The following is a 25,475-nucleotide window of genomic DNA, read 5'->3' on the forward strand; positions in this document are numbered from 1 at the left end:
GATTGTCCCTGTAATAAGTGCACTGTAAGTCACTTTGGATAAAAGCGTCTGCCAAATGCATAAATGTAAATGTAAACATTATGCCACAAATGCTGTCGATTGAGCTTCACTTGCATTGAACCCAGAATATTTCTTTAAAGATAATAATCATATATTTATTTAAGCAATATCTTTGTATCTTTTATTTAAGCTGAATTTTACAGTTACCGTTACTAAATATAAAGTGACACATTTACTGAACTTCAAATCTTCACTTCACTCATATCCAAAGCAAATCACTTTCTACAATTGTTGTTCATATATATATATTTTAAATAAAGATATGCAAAGAAAGTTTTTAATATTAAGGTCCTTTTCACTTTCTGTTCCTCAGTGGAAGAATGTTTATGCAAATCAGTCACTCGCAGTCCTTTTGTGAGCACTTGAATACAGATTCACCACATCTATATTTAGGCACTCTATCTACTTCCTGCAACTAAGCTTTTAAAAAATAATGTTGGATCTTCTTTGTACATATTCTTCTTGAAAAATACAAAAATACTGCTTGTACCTTCAGATCAACCATGTTCGAATCTTTATGCCAAATTATTTTCTTGTAAGTCGTGAGTTATTTTAAATGCTAACTTTATTTTTAACCAGAATATATCCTTGTGTTGTTTCAGTTTCTAGGAATGTTTGTTCCAGTATTTATGTTTATGTCTCAGACTAATGTGTTTTTATCTTCATTAGATCCCGGTCCCTCTACTGGATTAATCGTTTTTTTGGTAATTTTTTTGGTTCTTCTTTTCCTTGGAATCGTGGCATGTCTGCTGTATATATGCCACGACAACACTCATGGTATGTTAAGCAATGATTACTGAATTTACCTTTTTCAAAACCACAAAAAATGTGTATGTGTTTATTAATGAATACTTCTGGTTTAAACAGGAAAATGGCACTTCTTTACCTTGCCTTGTTGTACCTGGTTGTATTGTATTCAAAGGAAAAGGAAAATCGCCTTAATTAATAGAAAATTGTCACAAAATGAACAATATCTACGTTTCCATCCAAGGATCTTTTGCAAAAATTGTTTTAGCGCATCAAAATAAAGCTGAGGGAAATGCAAATTATTGCTAAAATTTCACAAGTGTCTGCATAATATTTTTCCGTTTAACTCTAGTGCATAAAATGTTGATACTTTGAATGTCACGAAAAACTGGTTTGGAAACACTTTTTGACGAATAATTTACGCAAAAATGTAGTGTCACATGACAGAATTTACCCTGATCGTAAATTATGTGTTAATCATGATGACTTGAAAGCCAATTTATTTGACATGATAATAGATTGATTTTAACGGCAAATAGATCCGATGCTGCAAACATGACACTTCCAGGAGTGCCAACACAAATATCTCGTATCATTCACCGGTCATCAACAAGTGCAAGGAGGACAAATGAATGGCCATTGTTTGTGATTAATTTAATCATGGTAGACATCCGTTTATTTATTAAAGTTTCTTTTCCACACATTCAGAATAATAGACAGCAGTCACGAAATTAATCCACAATACAAAAAACACATAATTTCTATGCACAAAGATGTTTTAAATTAAAAATAAATAAACAATATTAGGAGAAAAGCATCAGTGTGCTTTTTTGGAACACTAACATATAACCCAATTCTATAACATTATTGTTTATACTTTTGAAAAAATACCAGCACAATTCCCTGTGTTAAATTAAATAAATTCCCAAAAGAAACAAAAATATATTTTTAGACCTATATAATTGCCTTTTCTGTACACAAACTTAAATTAGACGTACCCTGTTCTGTAGATGAATAAAGTCATTTTTTAAAACTATTTGTCCAATGAGTTCACTTTCAGAAAACGAGCTTTTGAACATTTTAAAACTTTTACATATTTTAAATCTAACCCACTTTATCTCAGATCACGTTTGCTGAGCTTCTTCAGAAAATGTAAATTGCATTAGGACATTAAATTAATTTTAGATTAAAAGTTGCTGGAGAAATATGTGGGACATGATGCAGCTGTGATGCTTTAGATTAGATGAATGTATCATGTGTAAATCCTGATATTACACCACATCAATATTTCTTTAATATCTGTGCACACATCATATACACATCGATGGATGATCCTGAGACTGAACGTTTCCCCCAGTACTCAGTGCAGGTTGCCAGCCTGAACAGGGTCATGATGATCCGCTTTCGGGTCAGAACCGGTCGATGGCAACCTGCGATAGTCGGAACATCAGCACCGATATTACAGTCTCATCAGAAGAGCAACTGTTCCGTTTTGATTGCAATTCTTCTTCTGATTGCTTTTATTTGTGAAATTATAATAACAGTAAACTGCTAATTTCAATCAAATGTCTCAATAATCTCCCATTTTACCAAAATTTAGGAGGACATCTGGGAGCAAATTAGCGATAAACACATTTCTGTATGGAAACAGGTTAAGGGCAGATTTCTTTTGGATAAACCAAAACTTATGCGACGAAGTGTTTTAGGAATGACGTCATCACGCACTCCAAATGTATCTATAAAAGTTAATTTGAATAGAAACAGGCAGAAGATGGCAAATTTCACAAACAGATTTTTTATGCATTTTCACATTGTCGATACACAATACACGAAAAGTGGATGGAAACTAGGCTAGTGAAACAGTATAATTAGGGATGTACGATATATCGGCGGCTGATATATTATTGGCAGATAACCTGGAAAATACAAATATTATTATCGAGCCAAGCATCCTTATTTACAATGCAGAAGGATCTCTATTGGTCATTTAAAAAAGTGATACATTTATAATTTTATGATTTTCCTTCACCAGAATCTGTTCACAATTCCTGTGGAAATGCACCAATCTTGGGGGGTAAGTTTGTGTTTGTGTTTGTTTTGTCAATTAATCGACAAGTTGCAAACTTTGCTAAAGGGTATTTTTATTTGAAGCAAATTTCTCTCTTCAGGAGTTTTGCGCTGTCTGGATAGATGCCGAAAAAACCCAGGTATGTGGCTTTCTTTTTCTATGTTTATCATTAGTCATAAACACTATTTATTATATATAGTATTAAATAATGTTACTGTTATTTCCATCAGACGGTTTATTAAAAATGATCTATTGTTAGAGATGCTGATGGGACCTCTTGGATAGTTCCTTGTAGAAGTGTCTGAAAATCATTTAAAAGGAACAATTTCTCTATAAATGCTTCCATTTAATGCAGATGTGTAATAAAGGATTGTATTTGAGTGGATGGGTAATTGTTTCTTATTTGGTTGATTATCAAGGCACAGATAAAAATGAAAATCCCGACAATGCCGGTAAGTTGATCAAAGTTCTGTCTATAACAAAAGATTGCAATGGGAAGTGGGGTAATATAATAATTACTAGAGATTTTTTGTGATTTTAATCATGTCCAAATGGACCATGTCAGTAAATGTCCTCAACTTTAGGTCATTTGCATGTCACAGCAATGCTTAAATGCCGACAGGGCTCCAAATTTTCAACGGGTGCTTTGAGGACACAAATAAATCCTGATGTGGCGCATGTTAAAATTGAGTTTTCAGTTATAAGCTATTCCTCCACTAACGCACGTTGCAAACTCACAACACATGCGCATAACCGCTGCTGAGAAAACTCCTAGCGGAAACACTGAACACATTATGATGGATAAAGGAAAACTGGAAAACTAGTTTTATAAAAGCAATGAGATGTTTATTGTTCTTCACTCTGCTGGTTGAAATGTTTCCTTAGATAATGACTTGTTTTTTAATGACACTCGCTGTTAGTTGTTGCCTGTTCTTGACTCCTGTTTATGTAATGGTTGTGTTTTCATAGCTAATCAGCCGCTGAAAGATGTGACTGCATCCCCAAAGGAGGGGAAAATCTGGATTCGTAGTTGGGAATGGATGTCTAGCCTGATAAGGTCTGATGCTTCTCTTTTTCTTAATCATTCTTGATCTCTCAATGTAAAGTTTATATCATTATCCTTAATATCAAAACCATTTTATCAATGAATATATTAATAGACAAACTCCTCTCGTTGTTTATTTGACATTCTAGAAATTAAAAGTGCTGAATCTGATAAACAACAAGCTTCTGCATTATGGCGGGGAAATCTTAATCTGAACCTCATCTACCAAATCTGAAGAATCATTTGTCGGGAGAAATGTCTTAAACAGGAACAATCTTTGTTTTGTTTTTCTTGAATTATCAATTCAATAGAAAGGACCATATATAAACCATATGTTTTTTTTTTTTATAAATCCCCCATGAGGTTTTAACTTTGAGTTTGCTGTGCTGTGTTTGTAATGCAGACAATGCTGATGCGTTTTTCAAATCTGATTTTAGGACTGATCCTCCTAAATGTTATTTGCAAGTTTCTGCTTGATTATGGCAAAAATCATAATCATGATGAAATTGTGTGTTGATCCCCTCGAGGCTTACAGTAGATAGTGTGTGTCAAATACGTTCAGATCAGCTTGATGTAAATTCAGTCATATACTCATCCGTGTGTTGTTATAACTCTATACAACTTCATTTCTTTTTCTTAACGCAAAGAGAGAAATTGTGGAAACATGTTGTCAGTGATGTCATACAATGGCAGTTTATGGTGACACATCTTCAAGGTTCAACAGAACACAAAAGTATAATTCAGAAGTCTAATAATTTATTCATGAGACTAGGGTAGCAGCGATATACCGGTTTCACAGTATACCACGGTTTGAACATTTACATTTGCTTGTCTACGGTATTGAGAACAAAATGCAACCGGACGGAGAAACTCACTTGCGCGTGTGCATCTCCTTTATTCCTTGTCTGCCTGTCAGACTCGTCAACTTGCGACACACAAGCACCGACCACACAGAGAAATGCCAGTTTCTGAGTTTAAAGTTATTAACATGATCTGCTTCTGTAATATTTGAACTTTAATAAAGCTATAACGCATTAAAATAACTGCATTTAAGATGTAACACATGTTTCCTTTAAAGAGCTCCGGCTCCGCTTATTCCACAACGAGACTGCTTCTGAATTTACTCCTCTTTTTTTTAATTTTATTTTTATAATTCCCTAATACTTTGGGATCTACATAAAATGAAGCTGTGAAAGTTGAGTGCATCTGGACTGATCTCTGTAATTCTTCTCCTCTGTCAGGCATGACCTGCTGCTCTCACGCTTCATCATTACACTTTAATGTGATTTCATGTTACGTTAAATGAGATCCAACGACTATTAGACAATGAAAAATTCTCTCGACAATTGTTTATTTTCGACGTTGACGATAATGTCGACTAAATGTTTCAGCCCTAATGCAAATGATAATATGCTTTTAAACTCACATGCTTTAGTTGCTTGAATTAATCTGGGTGTCTGTCTTTCAGGTGCTTTATTAAGTTTGACGTGTTTCCTCCTTTCGTCAGAAAATTGTGAAAGCAGCGTTTACAAATAGGTTTTCGCTGATCTATGATGTTTCCCTTTTCATCAGCCTCAAATCCAAAGAATTTCCAAACCATTCCAAATGTCCCCATATTTTGCTTGTTGTGAGAGTTCGAAAGTTCTCGACTCTGCATGGTAGACCCGGTACTCGGTACTCCGGTACCTTCAGAAATTCTGGTATCGTAAAACATTTTTTGTTTCAGTACAGACTTGGTACCGGAGTACTGGTATTTTTGACAACACTAGTAGAGATTGTTAAATTGAATAATAAATTAACAGCGAAGCAGAGATGGTAAAATAAATGTATAAGCTCAGGCTTTATTGAGTTTTTTAATGCCTGATAGAAAAGTATATAAATATGTAGAGCAATATAATACTTTGGGCAATTGTAGAATAGTCCCGTCAGTCACAGATACACTTCAGAAAATTGAGTACACAACTATTTCTGGGCTTAAAAGTTCAAAAGAACATTGTATCTCAAAAGGAATACAATGTAGCCCCCCATGCACAACTTAAAGCTCGATGCGGCCCCAAAATATTTACAAATATTAATTATTACACACCATCACCTTTACAAATTTGTTTTCAGGATTTTACATGAGTAAAAGTAATAAAAACTTTATATTTTGATAAAGTTATAGTTTCATATGAAATAATCTAAAAGTAAAATCTATTAGACCTCATTTTATATCAACAGTGGCAGTTGTAGTTAAAGTTTCAAGATGTTTCAGCTAGTATTTATTTTTCATAAATACATAAATGTATTATTATTACTATTATTTAAGACTAGCACACTGACTTAACCATGGTAATAAGGAGCCTTTCCTCCTGTGTAATATGTGTATAAATTAGGGCTGTCGATTTAACGTGTCCTGAGAAATGCAAGCTTGCAGTACCACCTGTTTACTCCAGAGGGCAGTAAATGAAATTTCATCTGTATGAGTAACGTGCAGTTTATATAGTGAAGAAAACACTTCAGTAGCAGAACAACACAAACATGCATTACGTTCTTGCGTTCAAAATACTCGAAGGAGCGTAAATGCGAACTAAGGGATCTCAAGATGTGTTTAAAGATTGAGTATTAAACTATATTTAACTTGACACAGTGACCTAAACATTTTATGTTTATGACGCTACACAAGCATGTCTGACGCAGGTGTACATTGACGCGACCTTAAACAAGCCCTCATAATAAATCTCCAACTGATTGATAAATTCACTTGTGAAATGGATTGTTATGAACTGTATGACAATGATTGACTTATGATCAATAATATGGTAATAAACAATACATTGTATTCTAAAACCGCTTTTTGTCTTATTAATGATGAACTGTTCTGCTACAAGAATGTAATGCATTTTAATTATCTGAATATATATATATATATATATATATATAATTTTTTAATATTTAAAGATAACTATGTATAACTATATATTGATATAAATATGTATAATCTTTATATATTGAATTATTGTTATATGAGGGGCTTTCTCAGCAAATATTTGTATATGCGATTCATTAATCGGGACACCATGTAATTAATTTGATTAAAAATTGTAATCGATTGACAGCCCTAGTATAAATATGTAATATTAGTTAACAAACGGGATAATAATGGGCTCATATAAGTAAATATGCGCTTCAATTTTTAAAAGGGGGAGAGAAACTTCCTGTAGATTTGGTTGTTGACGTCATCAACAAAAATAATGACACTTGATGCATGTAATGGTACTGGAAAACCATGAACAAAACTATGCAGCGTAAAAGGAAATGCGACCCAGGCTACATTAAATACAGGTTATGTTTAATCTATCGCAGGTCCACACATGATTTCAAATGTCAAATCTGTCCTGAAGCAAAACCAGTTGAGAAGCGCCGAGTTAAAGCTCCAGACAGGAGCCGTCTACAGTATATATTAATAATCATAGGACATTACTTTAAAAGCTCACACAGCTGATGTTATTTTTCATTTAGTAGTTCATTTAACATGCTATGATAACATGTAAACTAACATGCTTTATTTATATAACATGTTTTCACTGATATTAGTAATTGTGTGATACCGTGAAACCGTGATATCTTCTGAGACGGTTCTCATACCGTGAAATTCTCATACTGTTGCAACCCTAAATGAGACTCATGATTGTTATAGAAGCATACGATAAGATTTGATGAGAAACAAACTGAAATCGAATGTTTTCTTTAGTGAAAATGTTCACTGACCGTTGATCTCAGGTGTGTGTTCTTGATAGGGCACGAGGGTGTTAATAACCCTTGTTTTTTGACTGAGTTCTTCTCTCTGTCCACTTAAAATGGTCTAAAATTTGTTCCAATATAGTGTGAAAATACTGTTAATCAGGAAATGTCATCCTAGTTCAGTTGTCGCTTCTGCAATTGTACCATTACTGTGGAAACTCAAATTTAATCTGGGCTTTAAAAATCTAAATTAATTCCCTGTATTCTTCATCATTTTTTAATTCTCTATAGTAGTATGTGTAGTGTATACAATACTTCATACTTGAGTGCATGAAAAGAGGAAGTCCTGTACATATAATCTTTTTTTATATTCCTATTTATTCTTCCTTCCTTTTAATTTAATTTATTCTTCCTTTTCTTCTTTTAAGAACAGTGAATACCAGAAACATGATTCATGGCTTAAGCTGCTTTGAGCCAATGGGTAACACCCAGTGTTGCATAGCTGCTTGGCTTGGACTTTCCCTTAGTGTTTGGGTGGAGTTTTGAAAATATTGTTTTTGCAAGATGATCGAAGCATTTTGGAAGTATATTTGTAATGTTTTGGAGTTACGTATTAAACTTTATTTCAAAACTTTATCACTACTTTATCTGCCACATCTTGTGTCTATTATTCCAAATATATGAATGTTCTTCATTCACATCACAGTTCATTTTTCTTTATAATGTAAAATTTGTGTTTTTCATTTATCTGTTATAATTTTAATTGTTAATTTTGCAATGTCAAACACCAGATTAGAATGACCTAAAATGAACTTTCTTCGAAATGATCATTAACTTTTTCTTTCTTTTGTTTTTTGCATTGAAAAGTGCTCCAATGAATGACCCCACTGACCGAGAGGAGTTTGACAAACATGTAAACCCTGAGCCCTCCTGTGGTCCGTGCATACATCGATTCTTTTAGTATATGGCACTGAATGTATAAAAATATAAAACAGATTGCCTGAATGGTGCTCAATGTACATTGCTGCTTTTTCTTTTAAAGAAGGAACCATACTGGAACACTACGACAATTGTTTGTTTTTCTGCTTAGATAAGGATAAATTAAGGAAGTTTTTGAGTCATCATCCTGCACTATTGTTACTCTGATTGTGAGCATGAAAATGAATCCTTGTTGTCTGCAAGATATCTGGTAATGTGTTCTTATTTAAAGAGAAAGCCACAGATAGTGAGACTTTGTGGTCTGCAGTATCATACACAAGACATCTGCTTTTCTATGAATTTATTCTCTTACTTTTTTCATTTGTTTTATCTACGATGTTACATTCATTACAAAATAGAGTAACTGTAATGCAATACAGTTTATGCACGCGTGTGTGCGCACAGGTTTATAGTCATTACAACTGGAATTATTTAGATTTTTTTTTATTTGAGATAACATGTGCTCCAACCACAATAAAATGTTGTCTTGCAATGAAGATAAACTGCTATTTATTTTGTTCCATTTTTTCTTTTAAATGATAACGGAAAGGAAATAAATACAGTATTATTTTCACTTTGTCGCTGTATTCTCTAGTTGTCTATTTACAACATTTATTCATTTACCTTTTATTTCTTTTTGTTACTGACCAGAAGGTCGGGGGTTCAAGCCCCAGCACCACCAAGATGCCACTGTTGGGCCCTTGAGCAAGGCCCTTAACTCCAGGTTGCTCTGGGGGATTGTCCCTGTAATAAGTTCACTGTAAGTCGCTTTGGATAAAAGCGTCTGCCAAATGCATAAATGTAAATGTAAATTTCAATCCACAAATGTTCACAGTTGGATTTATGAAAAACCTCACAAAACAAGGCTGTATGATGTCAGTACCTTGATGTTTTGGCTTTATGAAATGTGTTTTACCTTTTCTCTGGCACTGCAAATGTATAATAACTGTATTCAGGAAGGCAAGAAGTTTTTTTGTCAAATATGTCATTTAGATTTATTCTTTGTTCTGTCTCTGTATGTCTGAATGAACGTTACATTTATATAGTGCTTTTCTGACACTTCTCTCAAAGCGCTTTACACGGTGAACAGGGGAATCTCCTCAACCTCCATCAGTGTGCAGCATCCACCTGAATGATACAACATCAGCCATAGTGCACCAGTAAACTCACCACAAACCAGTATGTACACACACCGATCAGCCACAACATCAAACCACCTGCCTAATATTGTGTAGGACCCTCTCGTGCCACCAAGGCCATAGTAAACAGAGGGACATAATCTTATAAATTGTAGAAAAACAAACGGCCACTAAGTTCAAAGTTAAATGCAAGTTAGACAAAATAATCACATGCATGTTTGAATATTCCAGTGTATGATTTACTCATAATCATATTTACTATGAAGTATATTCCATGCAGCTCAATGTAATTGTCACTTCTTTTCAATAATCTATTATCTTTAATTCTACAATTAGTTTTTAATAATTTAGAATGTTTAATTATAGGTTATAAATACCTACAGTATATACACACACACACACACACACATACATATATATATATATATATATATATATATATATATATATATATATATATATATATACATATACAGTACTGTGCAAAAGGCACATAAGATGTTTCACAAAAGCATTTGTCTTAAGATGGTTATTTATATCTTCAGCTTTAGTGTTTTAATAGGAAATATAAATGTTAGACTCCCAAACATTACTTTTGCAAATAAAAAAGATTAGAATAGGAGAACAGGGAGCCCTGCAACAGATGTCATGGCCCCTACAGAGCCCCCACTGAACATCGAGTCAGTCTGAGATTACATATAGAGACAGAAGCAATTGAGACAGCCGAAATAGTAGAACTGTGGTGAAATCTCCAAGAAGCTTGGGACATCCTATCTGCCAAAAACCAAGAAAAACTGTGTCCATGTGTATCTAGGAGAATTGGCAAAGGTGGTCACACCGAATATTGATTTAGATTTTTTTATATTTACTGCACTTTGGAATTTTTCACAAATGCCTAAAACTTTTGCACAGTGCGGTGCATCTGGAAAGTATTCACACTGACCGCTAGAATAACAAAGATCTGCAAAGCTGTCATACAGTATGTGGAGGATTTTATATATATATTGTAGATACTCCATAGCTCCATAGCAATTGTTTTTCTACTGTCGCAACGGCAAAGTGTCAGAAGTTATAGAATTACCCTAATGACTTATCTTGAAGGTGAATACTATTTTCTGTATGGAGCTATCAAGTATGAAATAACCAACAAAGAGATTTAACTGTTTTGTCCGTCTTTCTCTTGCTGCGTCTTTCAACTGTTTTCATTCTTAACTGCGTAAAATAGCTATCCAATCAGAAGGCGTCGTCAAGCTTGTGACGTATAGACAACTTTCGTCCAATCATTTGACGTCTAATATATCAATAGATCTTTTTCACAGACTGATGACGCGTTTCCATTATATTTAGCAGCTTAAATCTCACAATTTTTTTGTATTATACATGTTTTAAATATTGAGTGTACATTTTTAACATTATGCTGTTTGTTATATTACACTGGAATTAATTTAAAAATATTATTACCACATCTGCGAGGGGGTTTCTATTACAGCTGCTGAGAGAGTGACAGCATTTTCTCCCATTAAACTTAATCCAACGCGGTCTGTTTTCCTCTTCTGGATAGTTGTTCAAACGTAATAGTGGACTTTTTTCTTTTAGTCTTGGAGCAAATGTGTAAGTGAAAATAATATTTGCAAACCCCACACGCAGTTTGCAATTTCACAGACAAGTAAGACTATTCTTCTACCTCACACAGTATCGTCCAAAATGTGTTACACTTCTGATTACATGTTGTGTTTTCTTGTGATTGAACAATAAGTGAGAGCCCACATAAACATTCTGTCAACTTTTACAGCTATTTTTCCATGACGACGAGCGTTGAATTTCCCGCGTGCGGCACTGCAAATTCCACCTGTAGAAAAAAAGTCCTGTAGGCACGTGCTTTAGGGGCTTGAGCCCCTGCCCTTTTGCTGTGGTGCCCCTCCAAAACAGCAGTGTTCCAGGGTGTACAAATTCCACCCAATACTTTTTTAAGCTTTATAAAAGTATGTAAGGGTGTAAAAATGCATCAACATTATGCTGAATATTTGATGTATCGATTACAGAGTATAATAATCAATTATAAGGCATAATCAGCAGTCTATTCACTGTCTTTTTGTGTTTGTTTGTTTGTTTGTTTGTTTGTTTGTTTGCATAAAGTCAGGTATTATAATACTTTATTGATATTAGCTCAGTAATTCGTAACAACAGTATTATATTATTATTTATTATTTATTATTTATAGACCAAATCTCCATGTAGTCCATAAAAATTATGTTTGGAAAAGATTTTGAATCTTCTTAAAGTTGTGCACTTTTCTGTTCAACACAATGTATTTGTTATCCACAAATACATTTTTGAACCGGTGAATGTAACCTAAACCCAAGGTGTTTTTTTTTGTTTGTTTTTTTCTGTATAGTGCAACTTCTCCCAACATTTATATTTTCATCTTTAGCATATTTTGGAAAATAATTATGGATACAAAATAATTTAGTTTAACAACGAGTAATATAATTTAATAATTTAATAACGAGTTTTATGACTAATCTGAACTAGACTAGGCTATTAAGCATAATATTTTGATACATTAACAGGCCTACCTACTCCATTGATAAAAGTGTTATTAATTTCTTAAGTTAAGCTTTAAAACTAACAAAAGGCAAAAGAATTACAAAAAAAACACTATAGCATAAAATAAATTGAGGTCACGCATGTGCACCCCCCAAACCCCTCTAAAAGGTTTAGAGCCACTGCCCCTCAAAATGTCTTTTGTGAAATATATGCATTAAAGTATGTACATTTCCAAGTCTACAGTACTTTCATGAAGGCCACCATAATATTAAACTGAAACCAACCATTTGTGTATAAATTACTATCCCTCAATATTTTGTCATCTAATCATATTTAGATATATTAAAGAAAATGTATTTGTATATAAAAAAAAATCATGTAATTTTCAAGCAACTTATATCAACAGTACATAATGCCAAGAGTAGCACTTTTTTGCTTATATAAATACATACAGCTACATCTAGGTTATACTTTTGTGCAAGTTAGTTGGATAACTATTTTTATCTAGCCTACATCTTTCTTATTTGAAAAATAAATAATGGAAACACAAAAAACTATTTCAGCTCCATGGAATTTGACATTTATTGACTGACAATCACCAGATTCTGTATCATTTGTAAAATATCTTCTTTCATATGTCTGCCACAGATCTTCTTGTTTCAATAGTATGTTTCTTGTTCCACCCAGCCTGAAACAAAATAGCATGAATATTAGAAATATTTTATTATTAATCACTCAAAGGAATGAAATGAATAAAACAATTCTCTTTGAGTGTTATGAAGAAATGTATAAAACATATGCAGTGCATAAAATAACATACAGATATGTAATGAAAGTTTATATAGTAGCCTACCTCCTGGATTTCGCCTAATGATGTATTTTCTAATTTCATCATAGATGAAGATGAGCAGTGAGTATGGGAAGGCGCAGAACCACCACAATGGTCTAAATTAGAGAACAGGATTCATTATAAAAAATACTGCAAAACAGGTCAATTTAATTGACATTTACATGTTCATTCAATGTGTGTATGTTATACAGGAGCTACTCCCCCAAATGATTGAAAAGTGTTAAACATAGATGCTCCATGCCACCAGATTAACCCGTTTTGTGTTTGCTATTTTAGAGCAAAGAGATTATCCCAGAGATATATTATCATTGCTTCATTAGCTACCATCGACAGATTCGCCGTCTTTTGTTAAAAACATGTCAAAATGACCTGCAAGACCAATGAAGGGTTCAGTTATTGAAATGTGTGTGTACAGAACAGGATTAAGCACTCAAAGGTGACAACATTATTTAGCTGCAGTGTGTAGGTGGCCTATGAAGAACACCACGCTTGTGTGCAAATAGACTAGATATGTCCACCTACTTCATAGGATACATTCTGACAGCAACATCCATGCCTGGGCAGTAGGACAGGAAAGCTGCCAGAGCCGTTTCCACAAACAGTCCAAAGGTGAGGACTCGGTTTCTATGGGGGAAAGAAAAATACAAATGATGATGAATATAGTTATCCACATGGTGCAGTTTTAAACCTGAAATGAGCTGAAACTGAACAAAAATCTATTTTTTTATAATTATCAGGCCAAATATGTTTATGTTTACATACTTCATTCCTTGCTGTACGATGGAGAGCCGTCTGGTCTTACAGATGAGCAGGTCAGTCCACTGGACAATCACAATACTGGTAAAGAATGCTGTGTGGCATGTGTACTCCACAATCTTTCTGCGCTCATAGGTCTAGAGCAGACAAATAAAACACAGAAGAAATATTTACAAGTTTAATATTTCATTATGTTTTGCATTATAAAGTGTTTTGTTTTTAAGAGTTGTCAGGTATGTTCATAGCTTTGATACCTACCCATTGCTGACCATAGCTATCTTCCAGGTCATTGACATACCTATCTTCCCAACCCATACGAATTCCTACCAGATCCCTGGGCAAGAATCCATTCTCAGCAAGAATTACAAAGTAGGTAAAGAACCCTCCAACTGCTTGCATCATACCTAAAAATAATATGAAATTAAAGTGTGAAAATGGAAGCCTAAGCGATTTGTTCTATCAGGAAGATGTGTAGTAAGCATCACATCATTCATTAAATTCAGACATCTCATCCAATCATAATCCAGCCTATGCTTTATAAGCTCCACACCACTGTCCTAAATTGCTTCGTTATGTCCTTGTTGTTTTCACCCACAACACCCCATCACCCACCAGTTTGAGTATTGTCTGGCTGAAAGGGGTAAGCTCCTCTACCCTGCCGTCATTGTCTTTTTGTAGGATCTGACAGTTTGAGCGAGAATCTGAGCTCAGAACCGTAGGAAGGAGATAGCGCCAAGAAAACTATTCTCTCACTGTATGGAGTTCTTAAACGAAAGTCTGGGAGAAGCTTGCTCATCTAATCTGCCAATCAACCTGCAGGCTGCAGAGTATTTAATCCACAGATTACCTCACTCTAATGACAGTCTTTCCGAGATCCCTCCCCATCTCCATCCTCAATCTTTCCTGCCCTATAGCTTCCTTCATACTACAGTCCAGATAAATCAACCTATTTATCAACACAATCTTTTACAATAAAAGCTTTTATGACTCAAAATAAATTACTGTATTGAAATATTAACTCATTGACTTGATGCAAGTTACCACACAGGAATAGGCACGCAATACTTCCCTATTGTTAACTAGATTTCATGATGGTTTAGTGTACAATAGAGTCAAATTACCCACTCTCAATAAACATTTGATTAGTTGTATTCGTCATTCAAGGGAAAATTTGATGTAGTAATCCAGAAACCACATTATTTTCTGTATAGTCACATAGTACAAACAGTACAGATGCGATTGAAACCCTAATCGAGTATCCCAATGAAGTTACATACACACACATATGTGAAACCAGTGATCCTCTTTCTATACGTTGTTGATTTTATTTGATTTCTGTTAAGGGAATTGTAAAATTAGCGCAATCCGCTGAGTAGCATGCTAGAAGCTAGTTGTTTACAAATGGCGGCTGTGGACTTTCTCAATGCTTTGTGTGTCATAGGTTTTTGACCAATCACAGGCTGCAGCACCTCCCACAGTCTCCCTATATGCCCCCAAAGTACCTACTCCAGAGTAGGTGCTAAAAATCCCCCAAAAATGGCTCAGAGGAACTATAGTTCCTTAGGTGCGAAAGCGACGAAAAGTACTAGTCCTGAGGGAAAGTACCTAAAACAGGCTTTAGTACTTCCAGTGGAAATGGCCTATTAAGTAGTCCCTTTAGAGCTCGAGTTGAGCCTCTTCCTTGACCCCCAAATACATCTACGCTTTATCACTCAAAGATTATATGGGCAGGCGAACTCGTAAAATTTGAATTAATTATATTCTTTCTGGCAGAATTAGCTGCAATAAACATAAAGAGTGCCATGTACAGAAAGAGCATGCTCTTACCGATTTGACCATAACTCATACTGATTAGCCTCTCATTCACCAGGTGGTCTGTTTTAGCATCTCTGGGTTGTCTCTTCATGATGTCACTTTCAGCAGTTTCATAGGCCAATGAAATAGCAGGAACCTATGACAATAATAAAAAACAATTATGTAGTGATTTTACTCTTCTCTAAATTTCTATAACTAAAATGTTTACTTTTCCCTACCATGTCAGTGCCGAGATCAATACAGAGAATGGTGACGGTGCCCAAGGGTAGAGGAATACCCACAAGGACAAACATGAGGAAGGGTGACATCTCAGGAATCTTACTAGTCAGAGTGTAGGCAATGGACTTCTTCAAGTTGTCAAAGATCAAACGACCTGAAGTAGAAAACACATTTTTGAAAATCAATTTTCCATCTAACATACATAATTATTAAGTTAAAACTAAGCATTCCACACCTTCTTCTACTCCGGTGACAATTGAAGCAAAGTTGTCATCCAGCAAGATCATGTCAGCAGCCTGTTTGGATACATCCGATCCAGCAATGCCCATAGCCACACCAATGTCAGCCTTCTTCAGAGCAGGAGAATCATTGACACCATCTCCGGTTACAGCTACAATGGCACCCTGATAAGAAGAGAACAAATATGCATTAAAAATGTATGCCAACTTCTGGTTAAAATCCCTTAGTATCAGTAGGATCAAAGACACCATTTGACAATCAGTGTCTGGTGATACCTGTCGCTGGCAGCCTTCTACAATGATCAGCTTTTGCTGTGGAGAAGTTCTGGCAAACACAATTTCTGTATGGTGTTGCAGGATCTCATCCAGGTCTTCATCTCTCATATTCTTCAGTTCTCCACCATGGACCACACAGGCCTTAGCATCTCTAGAGGCACACTTTGAATTATTAGACATCCAGAGCAAACTTTACTTTTGTTGCTATACTGTGGCTTTGTTGTAAATGGCTGAAGTGACAAGATTACCTTGGATTCACCTCCCCAACAGGGATTTTCAGCCGAGCTGCAATATCATCCACGGTCTCATTGCCTTCAGAGATAATGCCAACACCCCTTGCAATAGCCTTGGCTGTAATTGGGTGGTCACCAGTAACCATGATAACCTGTCAGAGAAGATTCATTAATTTAAGTCAGGTACAACATGTAAGCAGTGGATCCAGACTCTTTGCAATAGCCTTGGCTCAATTGAATGGTCACGAATGGTAAAAATACATGTTAACCTATTATAGAATATGTACACTCACTGAGAACTTTATTAAGAACACCATGTTCCTAATAAAGAGACTGACGTGATCTTCTGCTGTTGTAGCCGATCTGCCTAAAGGTTCAACATGTTGTGCATTCTGAGCTGCTATTCTGCTCACTACAATTGTACAGAGTGGTTATCTGAGTTACCATAGCTTTTCTGCCAGATCAAACCAGTCTGGCCATTCTCCGTTGACCTCTCGTTTCCTTCCACAGAACTGAATAAGTAGGTGTACAGGTGTTCCTAATAAAGTGCTCAGTGAGTGTAGACTTCTGAGTTGGTTAATTCAATTTATTATGGACATCTTGAATTAAGGTCAACACCTTTATTCCAGCACTCCGACACTTGGTCACTGCATCTGGTACAGCAGCCCGAGGAGGGTCAATCATGGACATAAGGCCAATGAAACACAGGTTCTCAGTGGGGAAGTTCACTTCTTCAGAATCAAATGCAAAACCTTCAGGAAACTGGTCATCAGGGAGGGAAAAGTGGCAGAAACCTGTGAGAGAGAACATATAATTACTAAATGCCTGTTTATAACTTTCTTTGTGTTTGTATTCTTCTGCAGAGTTTTTGCAGCAATGCAATGAGATGAACTTCCAAAGATGTCTTTACCCAGCACTCTTTCTCCAAGACCTCCGAGTTCTACATAAGCATTCTGGAAAGAATCTTTCATTTCATCATCTAAAGCCTGTTCTTTTCCTTCAATCAAAATGGAGGAGCATCTATCCAAGATTCTCTCAGGGGCGCCTTTCATCACCAGCAGGTGCTTAGACTCTGAGGAATTAGGATTCTTGTGGACAGAGAGCTAGATCAAGGCAGATTAAATGTGGTTAGGTTGACCCATCAAATCTGTACCATCTCATCCTCAAAGAGAACCTCATCATGAAAAAAAATACCTGGTATTTGTTGGTGGAGTTGAAAGGGATTTCAGCAACCTTTGTGTAATTATCTCTCATTTCACTGACTGAACCACAGCAAAGCTCAATACACTTTAACAGAGCAGACTCTGAGGCATCTCCGGCTGTTAGTCTCTGCACAACACAAAATATTTGGAAACATTTTTCACTTAAAAGAACACTAATATGAGTGCATATTTTCTGTTGGAACTCTAAAAGTTGCAAACCTGCAGTGATGCTCTATGTAACAAATATTGTCTAGATATTAATATGGCTAGCACACCTGAAGAACTGGTAGATGACTCTGTTCAGCAAGGAAAACAGCACGGTTGCACAGGCCAGCGACACGTGCAAGGGCGGCCCAAGTAGCTGAGCTCCTGACAAAGGCGGTTCCACTCTGGTTCTCTGTAGTGTCCGCTACATGAATGTGATTGTCAAACCACATGTGAGCCACGGTCATTCGGTTCTGGGTCAAAGTTCCAGTCTTGTCAGAGCAGATGGTTGTTGTTGAACCAAGAGTCTCCACAGCTTCAAGATTCTTCACCAGGCAGTTCTTCTTTGCCATACGTTTGGCGGTCAGAGTCAGACACACCTACATGAGTAGAAAAAAACTAAAGAATAACTTTAAGCACAGGCATACTAGAAATTATAGGATTTGGAAAAGTCTAAGGATTGAAAACATAAATAAATTAATGTACTGTAGATTCGTTAGATTAAACAAAAATAAGCATTTTTAAACAATGTGTAACAATAATAGCACTTTGACTTACAGTTACAGTTGCAGGGAGACCCTCAGGTACATTAGCAACAATGATTCCAATAAGGAAAATGACACCTTCCAACCAAGTGTAGCCAAGAATCACAGAAAGGATTAAGAAGGACACACCCAGGAAGACCGCTACGCCAGTGATGATGTGAATGAAGTGCTCAATCTCTTTAGCAATTGGAGTTTGTCCACCTTCCAGACTGGAGGCAAGGGTGGCGATGCGACCCATGACGGTACGGTCACCAGTATTAATGACAACACCTCTGGCACCACCTATGAAACAATGAAATGTTTAATTAAGTTCAGGCAATTTAGTCATTCATTTAATTTTAAATTAATCTAAATTGTATACCTTCAACACAGTTCGTAGAGAAAAACGCAATGTTCCTTGTCTCCAGGGGGTTTTCACTGGAGAAATCTGGAGTCCGAGACTGGGGCTCAGATTCACCAGTGAGGGAAGAGTTGTCCACCTGGAAAGCAAGGTAGGCAGTTTCATGAAATGTGCACTGGTTGCATATTATCTTTGCAACAAACTGCTTCAGGTTTTACCTTGCAGCCTTGTGCAGAGATGATACGAAGATCAGCTGGAATTCTGTCACCGCCTTTGACCTCCACGAGATCACCTACGACTACCTCCTCAGCATTGATGACCTTTTTCTCACCATCACGAACAACAAGGGCTTGCTATATGACCAGGATACATTAGAATACAAATCCTTTGTAAATTGGGGAAACTACTTTTTAAGTATGGAATGAATTTTTATTTCTATACTGTACCTGTGGAACGAGGTTCTTAAAAGATTCCATGATCCTAGAGCTCTTGGCCTCTTGATAGTATGAGAAGCATCCATTGACTGTGACCACAAAAGCAAGTACAAGTCCCAGATACAGCTGTAAAAATATTGTAAGTAGTCATTTAGCAGATTATTTTATTCAAGTGAGTTACAGTACAAATTTATACAGTAATTAGAATAATTTCCTTGGAGAAACTTGGCATTAAGTGACTTGGCAATATGGTCATAGCTCACAGATTGTCCCTTGGAGATTTAAAACCTACATCCTGCTGGTTAGCAGCCTAGATCATTATCATCTACAATGCATCTTTCAGAGAAAAGTATATTAACAATCATGATATATTAACTATTTATTCCAATGTAAAAATGAAAATTTTCTTTCATACATTGTCTCTTGCTGGTTCGTCTTCAGAGGCGGCCTGGATTGAATATGCAAAGAAGCAAAGAAATGCACCAATCCATAGTAGAGTTTGGAATCCACCAAAGAGCTGTTTGCAGAACTTGACCCATTCTGGGGTAGTAACAGGTGGAGTCAGGGCATTTGGTCCATCACGAGCTAAGATCTCCCTTGCTTGGAAAGCAGACAAGCCCTGTATATTAAAATAAATGAAGTAATTAAAGGTATACACAAAATAAAGTTGCACAAGAATACAAATATTACATGCATAAAAATATATGCATAGGAAGGCTTCAGATTCATAGTTTTTATCTGTATTAGTAATTAGGAGGTTATCGCAAAAAATAAAACAAATTAAATAAAATAAGCAATACTTTGAAAACAACTGCTAAAATTGTTTGGACTGCTGTTTTTAGGGTTAGTTGGGGTTAGGGAGACCAGAAAAGTATCTTAGGCTTAACACAATATAATTTCACTGTTTTGAAAGAAAAGGGGATGAAAGTCTTTCTTTTGAACTATAAGGTAAGTACTCCTCCAATCTAATCATTTGTTTCACATAATTAAAATAGAAATACATCTGAAACATTTCTTCCAAAAGTGTCACTAAACCTTTACTCACCCTGGTCAGGTCAGTGCCGTATTTGCGGTGAAGCTCATCCAAGGTCAACTTGTGATCTTCCTGTTGAAAAGCAAAGAGGCTTGAATTCTCAGTTCATTCCCATTTGTGTAGACGTCATGTGCATAAGCATTAAAGCATATAACGTATCAAATTAGATAGGTATAGTGTATAATTCTAATCCGGAAGAGAGGTAAACATGCACAATAATGCAGTTTTGTTTTGCCGCTAATTTGCAGGAATTGGATGATTAAATATTTCTACATTGAAATCATTTAAATGACATGAAATGCAGCTTCAGCTCATTCTTTTCAGAGAATTCCATAAAAAGAAGTCTAGACCATCTGTCACCTTTTTCACCTCTCTCTAAATATCATATGCCCTTGTGACATTTTAATGTGATTTATATATTAATTGGTAACACTTTCCAATAAGGTTGTATTCTTTAATATTAGTTAGCACAATAAATAAAATCAGTTAACAATGAGCAATACTTTTACAGCATGTATTAATCCTGGTTAATGTTACATTTATTTTAATAGGTTAACTTAAATTAGCTGATAAATTAACATTATCCAAGATTATAAAATAATCTTAAAAAGCTTGTTTTATTGTTATTTCATGATACCTAAAAAATTAACTCATGCTTACAAAGAATGTAATCTACTGTATATATGTATTTGAATGACATACCAGTTCCACTTCTTTCTTCAACTCCTCCATGTCCTTCTGCTTCTTCTTTCCTTTTTTGGGCTTTTTGGCGCCATCTTCGGAAGTTGCTGCCAATTTGTACTTATCAAACCCCGTCTATATCAAAACATAAAACAATATGTAACATATACTGTAAAATCAGTGTCTTTTCCCAAAAAAGCAGAGCTAAAAACATAAGTCTGTAGTGGAATATCTACAGAAGGGGATGAATACATTTTATGCCACTTTTAAGGTTAGTGATGAAACCAGTAGACAAGCCAAAGTCGACTTACCCCAAGCCCCATTTTCCTTATTTTTGTGAAGAAGTCCCGTTAGTCCCCCTGTAAGCCTCTGGGAGACGAATCCCTGTGAGTCCAAGACAGGTTCACAAATTTATACCCTGCCATCTCACCTAATGGGAAGGTGTTCTGGGAAATAAGGGAGGAGTTTTTTGGTGTCATTTAGTTTTAACATTTATTTAACCTTCATCCATACAGGTAAGTCATTTCTGTGACACCCAGGTGAAGGACTGGTCTATTAACTCTTCTCTTATCAATAGATCTATGGCTTGTTAATAATAATTCATGAACATTCTTTTGAAGTTAATTCAAGCCTGAGTATTTCTTTTTGTATTAAACATTTCTATGTTTATAATTATGCACTTTTTTATTACTTTTGTCCATTTCTTCCTTCTTCCATGGTAAGCGATTGACGACTGTATAATTTTGTTATGTGGCATCCAGCACCAAGTGATACATCTGATTACTCAAATAGCATCTTTACATGAAATCAAGCATTATACTGTAAGTTTGGATTCTTGATGTGAATTTCACGTCTGTTGTCAGTCAACAGAGCACAATGGCCCCCATGTCCTTCACAGTGCCTCAAAAGTTTAATCTACACACTTATAATGCAGTATACCCCTATCAGCATACCACAGCTGGGGGTGCTGGAACAGCTTGAACATTTCTTTCTTGAGTTTGCATCCATTTGTAAGGCCCTTGTAGCCTTTTTATGTGTTTGTCAAATAATGAAGATAGTAAAAAGCACAAAGTGGAACATGGTTTGGTTAAGTGGAGAAATCCTGAGTTTATGACGGTGAAACGGATGGATTGAAGATTGCAAAAGCTTAATGCATAAACTTATCACAGTTACTGCTGGTTGATTTTGTCATTTGTACCATTTAAAATTGCCAGGGTATGCAATATATAAATTTTTCTGCATGGATATAAAACGCTAAAATCGCTATTTCCACATTTGTAGCATTCTAAAGGACATTAAGACAAATAAAGCTAAATTAACAATTTTGACAATCGGTTATGGGTAGCTCAGCGAGTAAAGATGCTGACTATCACCCCTGGAGTGGCGAGTTCAAATCCAGGGCATGCTGAGTGACTCCAGCCAGGTCTCCTAAGCAACCAAATTGGCCCGGTTGCTAGGGCGGGTAGAGTCATGTGGTAACCTCCTCGTGGTCAATATAATGTGGTTCTCGCTCTCGGTATGGCGTGTGATGAGTTGTTTGTGAATTCCGCTGAGAATAGCGCCATGCCTCCGTGGTAACATGCTCAACAAGCCACATGATAAGATGTGCGGATTGACGGTCTCAGACGCAGAGGCAACTCAGATTCGTCCTCAACCACCCGGATTGAGGCGAGTCACTACACCACCATGAGGACTTAGAGTGCATTGGGATTTGGGCGTTACAAATTGGGGAGAAAAAAAGTCACGGTTACAGCAAGGCTCTTCCATAAACGCTAAAATACACAGATTTAGAAATATAGCCACAAGATGTAAACGTTATGCATGTTAACATCAGGTGAGGTCAGTGATTTAAAGATGAGGTGAAACGAAACCTGTCTGTGTCAGTCACAATGCAACTTTCTATGTGGGAAATGGATATATTAGCTCTCAAATAAAAACACTCTTTGTTGAGGCTAATAACACAGTCTGTTCTCACCTGTACTCTAGTATTACCACCTGGGCTATGCCTAAAGAGGTAGTATTTTACCTCCTTATAGACAAAGATTAGCAGTAAACCACCAGTATGATATAAATGAAGGAACATAGCATTGTTAAAATATACAGTGTATTATTATCATTATTATTAGCAGTAGTAGTAGCATTTTGTTTTCTCAACAACTTTAAAAGACACTTTTTCTAAGGTCAAGTAGACAATCATACAGGAAGAAGATACCCATTGCTTTTCTTTCAGCCCACATGTCCTTTAAACTGCCTTAAGTTTAGTCCACACTTATGCCCCCAGCAGCAAAAGGCCGGAACCATCACTTTGCATCTGAATGCAGCTTGAACGTTTTGATTCTGAGTACTACTACCAGGATCTAAGTTCAGGGTGTAACATAAATAAACCTTTTATAGCAATAGGTATTCTCAAGGTTATTGAGATTCTCCTTACCAAATGCAAAAACAAAACTGCTTAAGGGATTGAGTAAAATAATAAAAATGGAAACTAACTTAACATCAAAAAATTTTAATAATTCAAAAAAGAAACAAAACACTGTTAGCGCTTTTCCACTATTGAGCCGAACAGTTCAAGGATGGTTAGTGACCATTCTAGTACCATTTTCTCTTGCACAGTTTCATATGGTATTCGATTACAAACCGTTCCCGACATGGATTTCTCATTGTGGTTAGCTTACCGTTCTGGTGGAACGCCGTGAGTTGATGTGGCAACTCGCGTTTGGTCACTTGCTCTGTCGGTCTTTTCTAATCAGGCCGGTATGAGGATGCAATATTTGGTGGGCCACTTGTATGTTTAGGGGGGGCAATGTTGATAGTTTCTACATTGGTCTGGGGAGCAGAGGGCCCCTTGATTGTTTTCAGTCATGGCGTGGGCATCTGAAGTTTCAGGGTGGCTCACTGCAAATATACTGGGGAATGGAACCCACCCCCAGCTCCCATATTAGACCTGTCCATTATTCAAATCCTGATTTTACAGCACCACAGTGGAAAATAAACCTTAATCGTCATGTCAACAAGCCGGTGGAGGGAGTGTGATGCACTGGGCAATGATTTGCTGGAAAACCCTGGATCCAGCTTTTCATGTGGACATCAATTTGACACGTGCCACCTACATAAAGATCATTGCAAACCAGATACACCTCTTCATGGCAGTGTTATTCTCTGATGGCAGTGGCCTCTTTCAGCAGGATAATGCACCCTGCCACACTGCACACATTGTTCGGGAATGGTTTGAGGAACATAATAAAGAGTTCAAGGTGTTGCCCTGGCCTCCAAATTCCCCAGATCTCAATCCGGTTGAGCATCTGTGGGATGTGCTGGAACCAACACGTACGATCCACGGCGGATCCACCTTACAACTTAAGGACTTGAAGGATCTGATGCTAATGTATTGGTGCCAGATACCACAGGACACTTTCAGGGGTCTTGTAGAATCCATGCCTTGGCAGGTCAAAAAATGAGCAGGTGAAAAAAATCTCCTGGCTTTCCTTCACAATGATTTCGCTAGAATCTTGGTGAAGCAATGTTATGTAGGCTACCTCAATTGATATGTATTGTTTTGAGATTCTTTGGAAGTGTAATATTTGTTAAATATTTAATTTATCCTCTTTTTCTTATTTTATATTTCTTTTTTATGACCAGGGTGCACGACCTTCTTTTCTAACTGAAGTTTTCTCTTAAGATCGACGAACAGTCAGTCTTTTTGACAAACAAACAGCCTTTTTATTAGGTTGACAAACAGTCTTTCTCTCAGACAGACAATTAATCTCTCTTAAAACTTGTTTTTCAACTCATCACTTTCTCTTAGACACCAACAACAAGACAGAAAAGCTTGCTTTCTTTTTAGGAACTAAACTATTTCTATAAGACCTTTAACCCTGTAAGAAATTCTTGAAGCTATTTAAATCTTTCCTTAAGACAAACACTTCTGAATAAAGTTTTGGGAATAAAGTGGCCATTGTTTGATTTCTAGGCCTATATTGTGCCACTTGATCCCCTCATTGGGGATTTAATAATTGCCACTAATTATATCCCTCCGATGCCTCTTCTCAGCCTCTTGAAGTAGCAATTATGAGGAAAAAAAACTGACAATATGAGTCAATTGTTGACATACAGTAAGACGATAGATGTATGAAATAAATGTGGATTGCATAATGGTCTCAGATAAGTTCTCATGGAAATCTCTGGCCTTTCCTTGTAGACTTTTGTATCTTGTCAAGTAATTTAATCTCTTTTGTGAGTTGTCTTTCCAACAGGTACTTTTCCTTCAATGGTGTCATGTTATTATTTTTTGTATCTGTTTAGGAGAGTTCCCATTTTCCATGTTGTTTTTCAGCCATTTAA

At 36.0% G+C, this 25,475-nt stretch overlaps 2 protein-coding genes across 23 annotated transcripts in view; one reads left to right on the forward strand and one right to left on the reverse strand.

The window, feature by feature from the left end:
- LOC127643460 (uncharacterized) overlaps positions 1 to 9,590 on the forward strand; it is a 119,969-nt gene extending 110,379 nt beyond the window's left edge. For 3 of the 22 annotated variants that reach the window (XM_052126233.1, XM_052126241.1, XM_052126243.1), the window contains 6 exons: positions 730 to 837; positions 2,840 to 2,881; positions 2,976 to 3,014; positions 3,295 to 3,327; positions 3,845 to 3,932; positions 8,511 to 9,583. In XM_052126233.1, the coding sequence (XP_051982193.1) occupies positions 730 to 837; positions 2,840 to 2,881; positions 2,976 to 3,014; positions 3,295 to 3,327; positions 3,845 to 3,932; positions 8,511 to 8,604 (404 nt within the window). In that variant the 3' untranslated portion in view covers positions 8,605 to 9,583. The other 19 variants (XM_052126246.1, XM_052126242.1, XM_052126240.1 and 16 more) reach the window with 19 other exon arrangements.
- A 3,274-nt stretch (positions 9,591 to 12,864) lies between these two features.
- On the reverse strand, positions 12,865 to 21,576 carry LOC127643459 (sodium/potassium-transporting ATPase subunit alpha-1-like). The gene is made up of 22 exons (XM_052126225.1): positions 21,446 to 21,576; positions 21,156 to 21,269; positions 20,466 to 20,525; positions 19,836 to 20,039; positions 19,433 to 19,546; positions 19,205 to 19,339; positions 19,008 to 19,125; positions 18,660 to 18,928; positions 18,173 to 18,481; positions 17,890 to 18,024; positions 17,606 to 17,798; positions 17,314 to 17,489; positions 16,711 to 16,847; positions 16,463 to 16,613; positions 16,183 to 16,351; positions 15,947 to 16,101; positions 15,741 to 15,864; positions 14,172 to 14,317; positions 13,920 to 14,050; positions 13,680 to 13,781; positions 13,161 to 13,252; positions 12,865 to 12,995 (listed from the first exon to the last, which is right to left on the reverse strand). Exons 1-22 carry the CDS (start codon positions 21,455 to 21,457, stop codon positions 12,967 to 12,969), a joined length of 3,075 nt encoding a protein of 1,024 aa, XP_051982185.1. The 5' UTR covers positions 21,458 to 21,576; the 3' UTR covers positions 12,865 to 12,966.
- Between the last annotated feature and the right edge of the window lie 3,899 nt (positions 21,577 to 25,475).

The sequence above is a fragment of the Xyrauchen texanus genome, chromosome 5, assembly GCF_025860055.1.
Source record: "Xyrauchen texanus isolate HMW12.3.18 chromosome 5, RBS_HiC_50CHRs, whole genome shotgun sequence".
NCBI classification, from domain to species: domain Eukaryota; kingdom Metazoa; phylum Chordata; class Actinopteri; order Cypriniformes; family Catostomidae; genus Xyrauchen; species Xyrauchen texanus.

Bases quoted from the DNA above. Each gene is read 5' to 3' on its own strand.
- LOC127643459 (XM_052126225.1), bottom strand. The intron at 13,782-13,919 runs GTATGTAAACAT...TTTCCCCCATAG, and splicing joins ATCGTACAGCAAGGAATGAA to AAACCGAGTCCTCACCTTTG. The intron at 12,996-13,160 runs GTAGGCTACTAT...ATTTTGTTTCAG, and splicing joins CATTAGGCGAAATCCAGGAG to GCTGGGTGGAACAAGAAACA.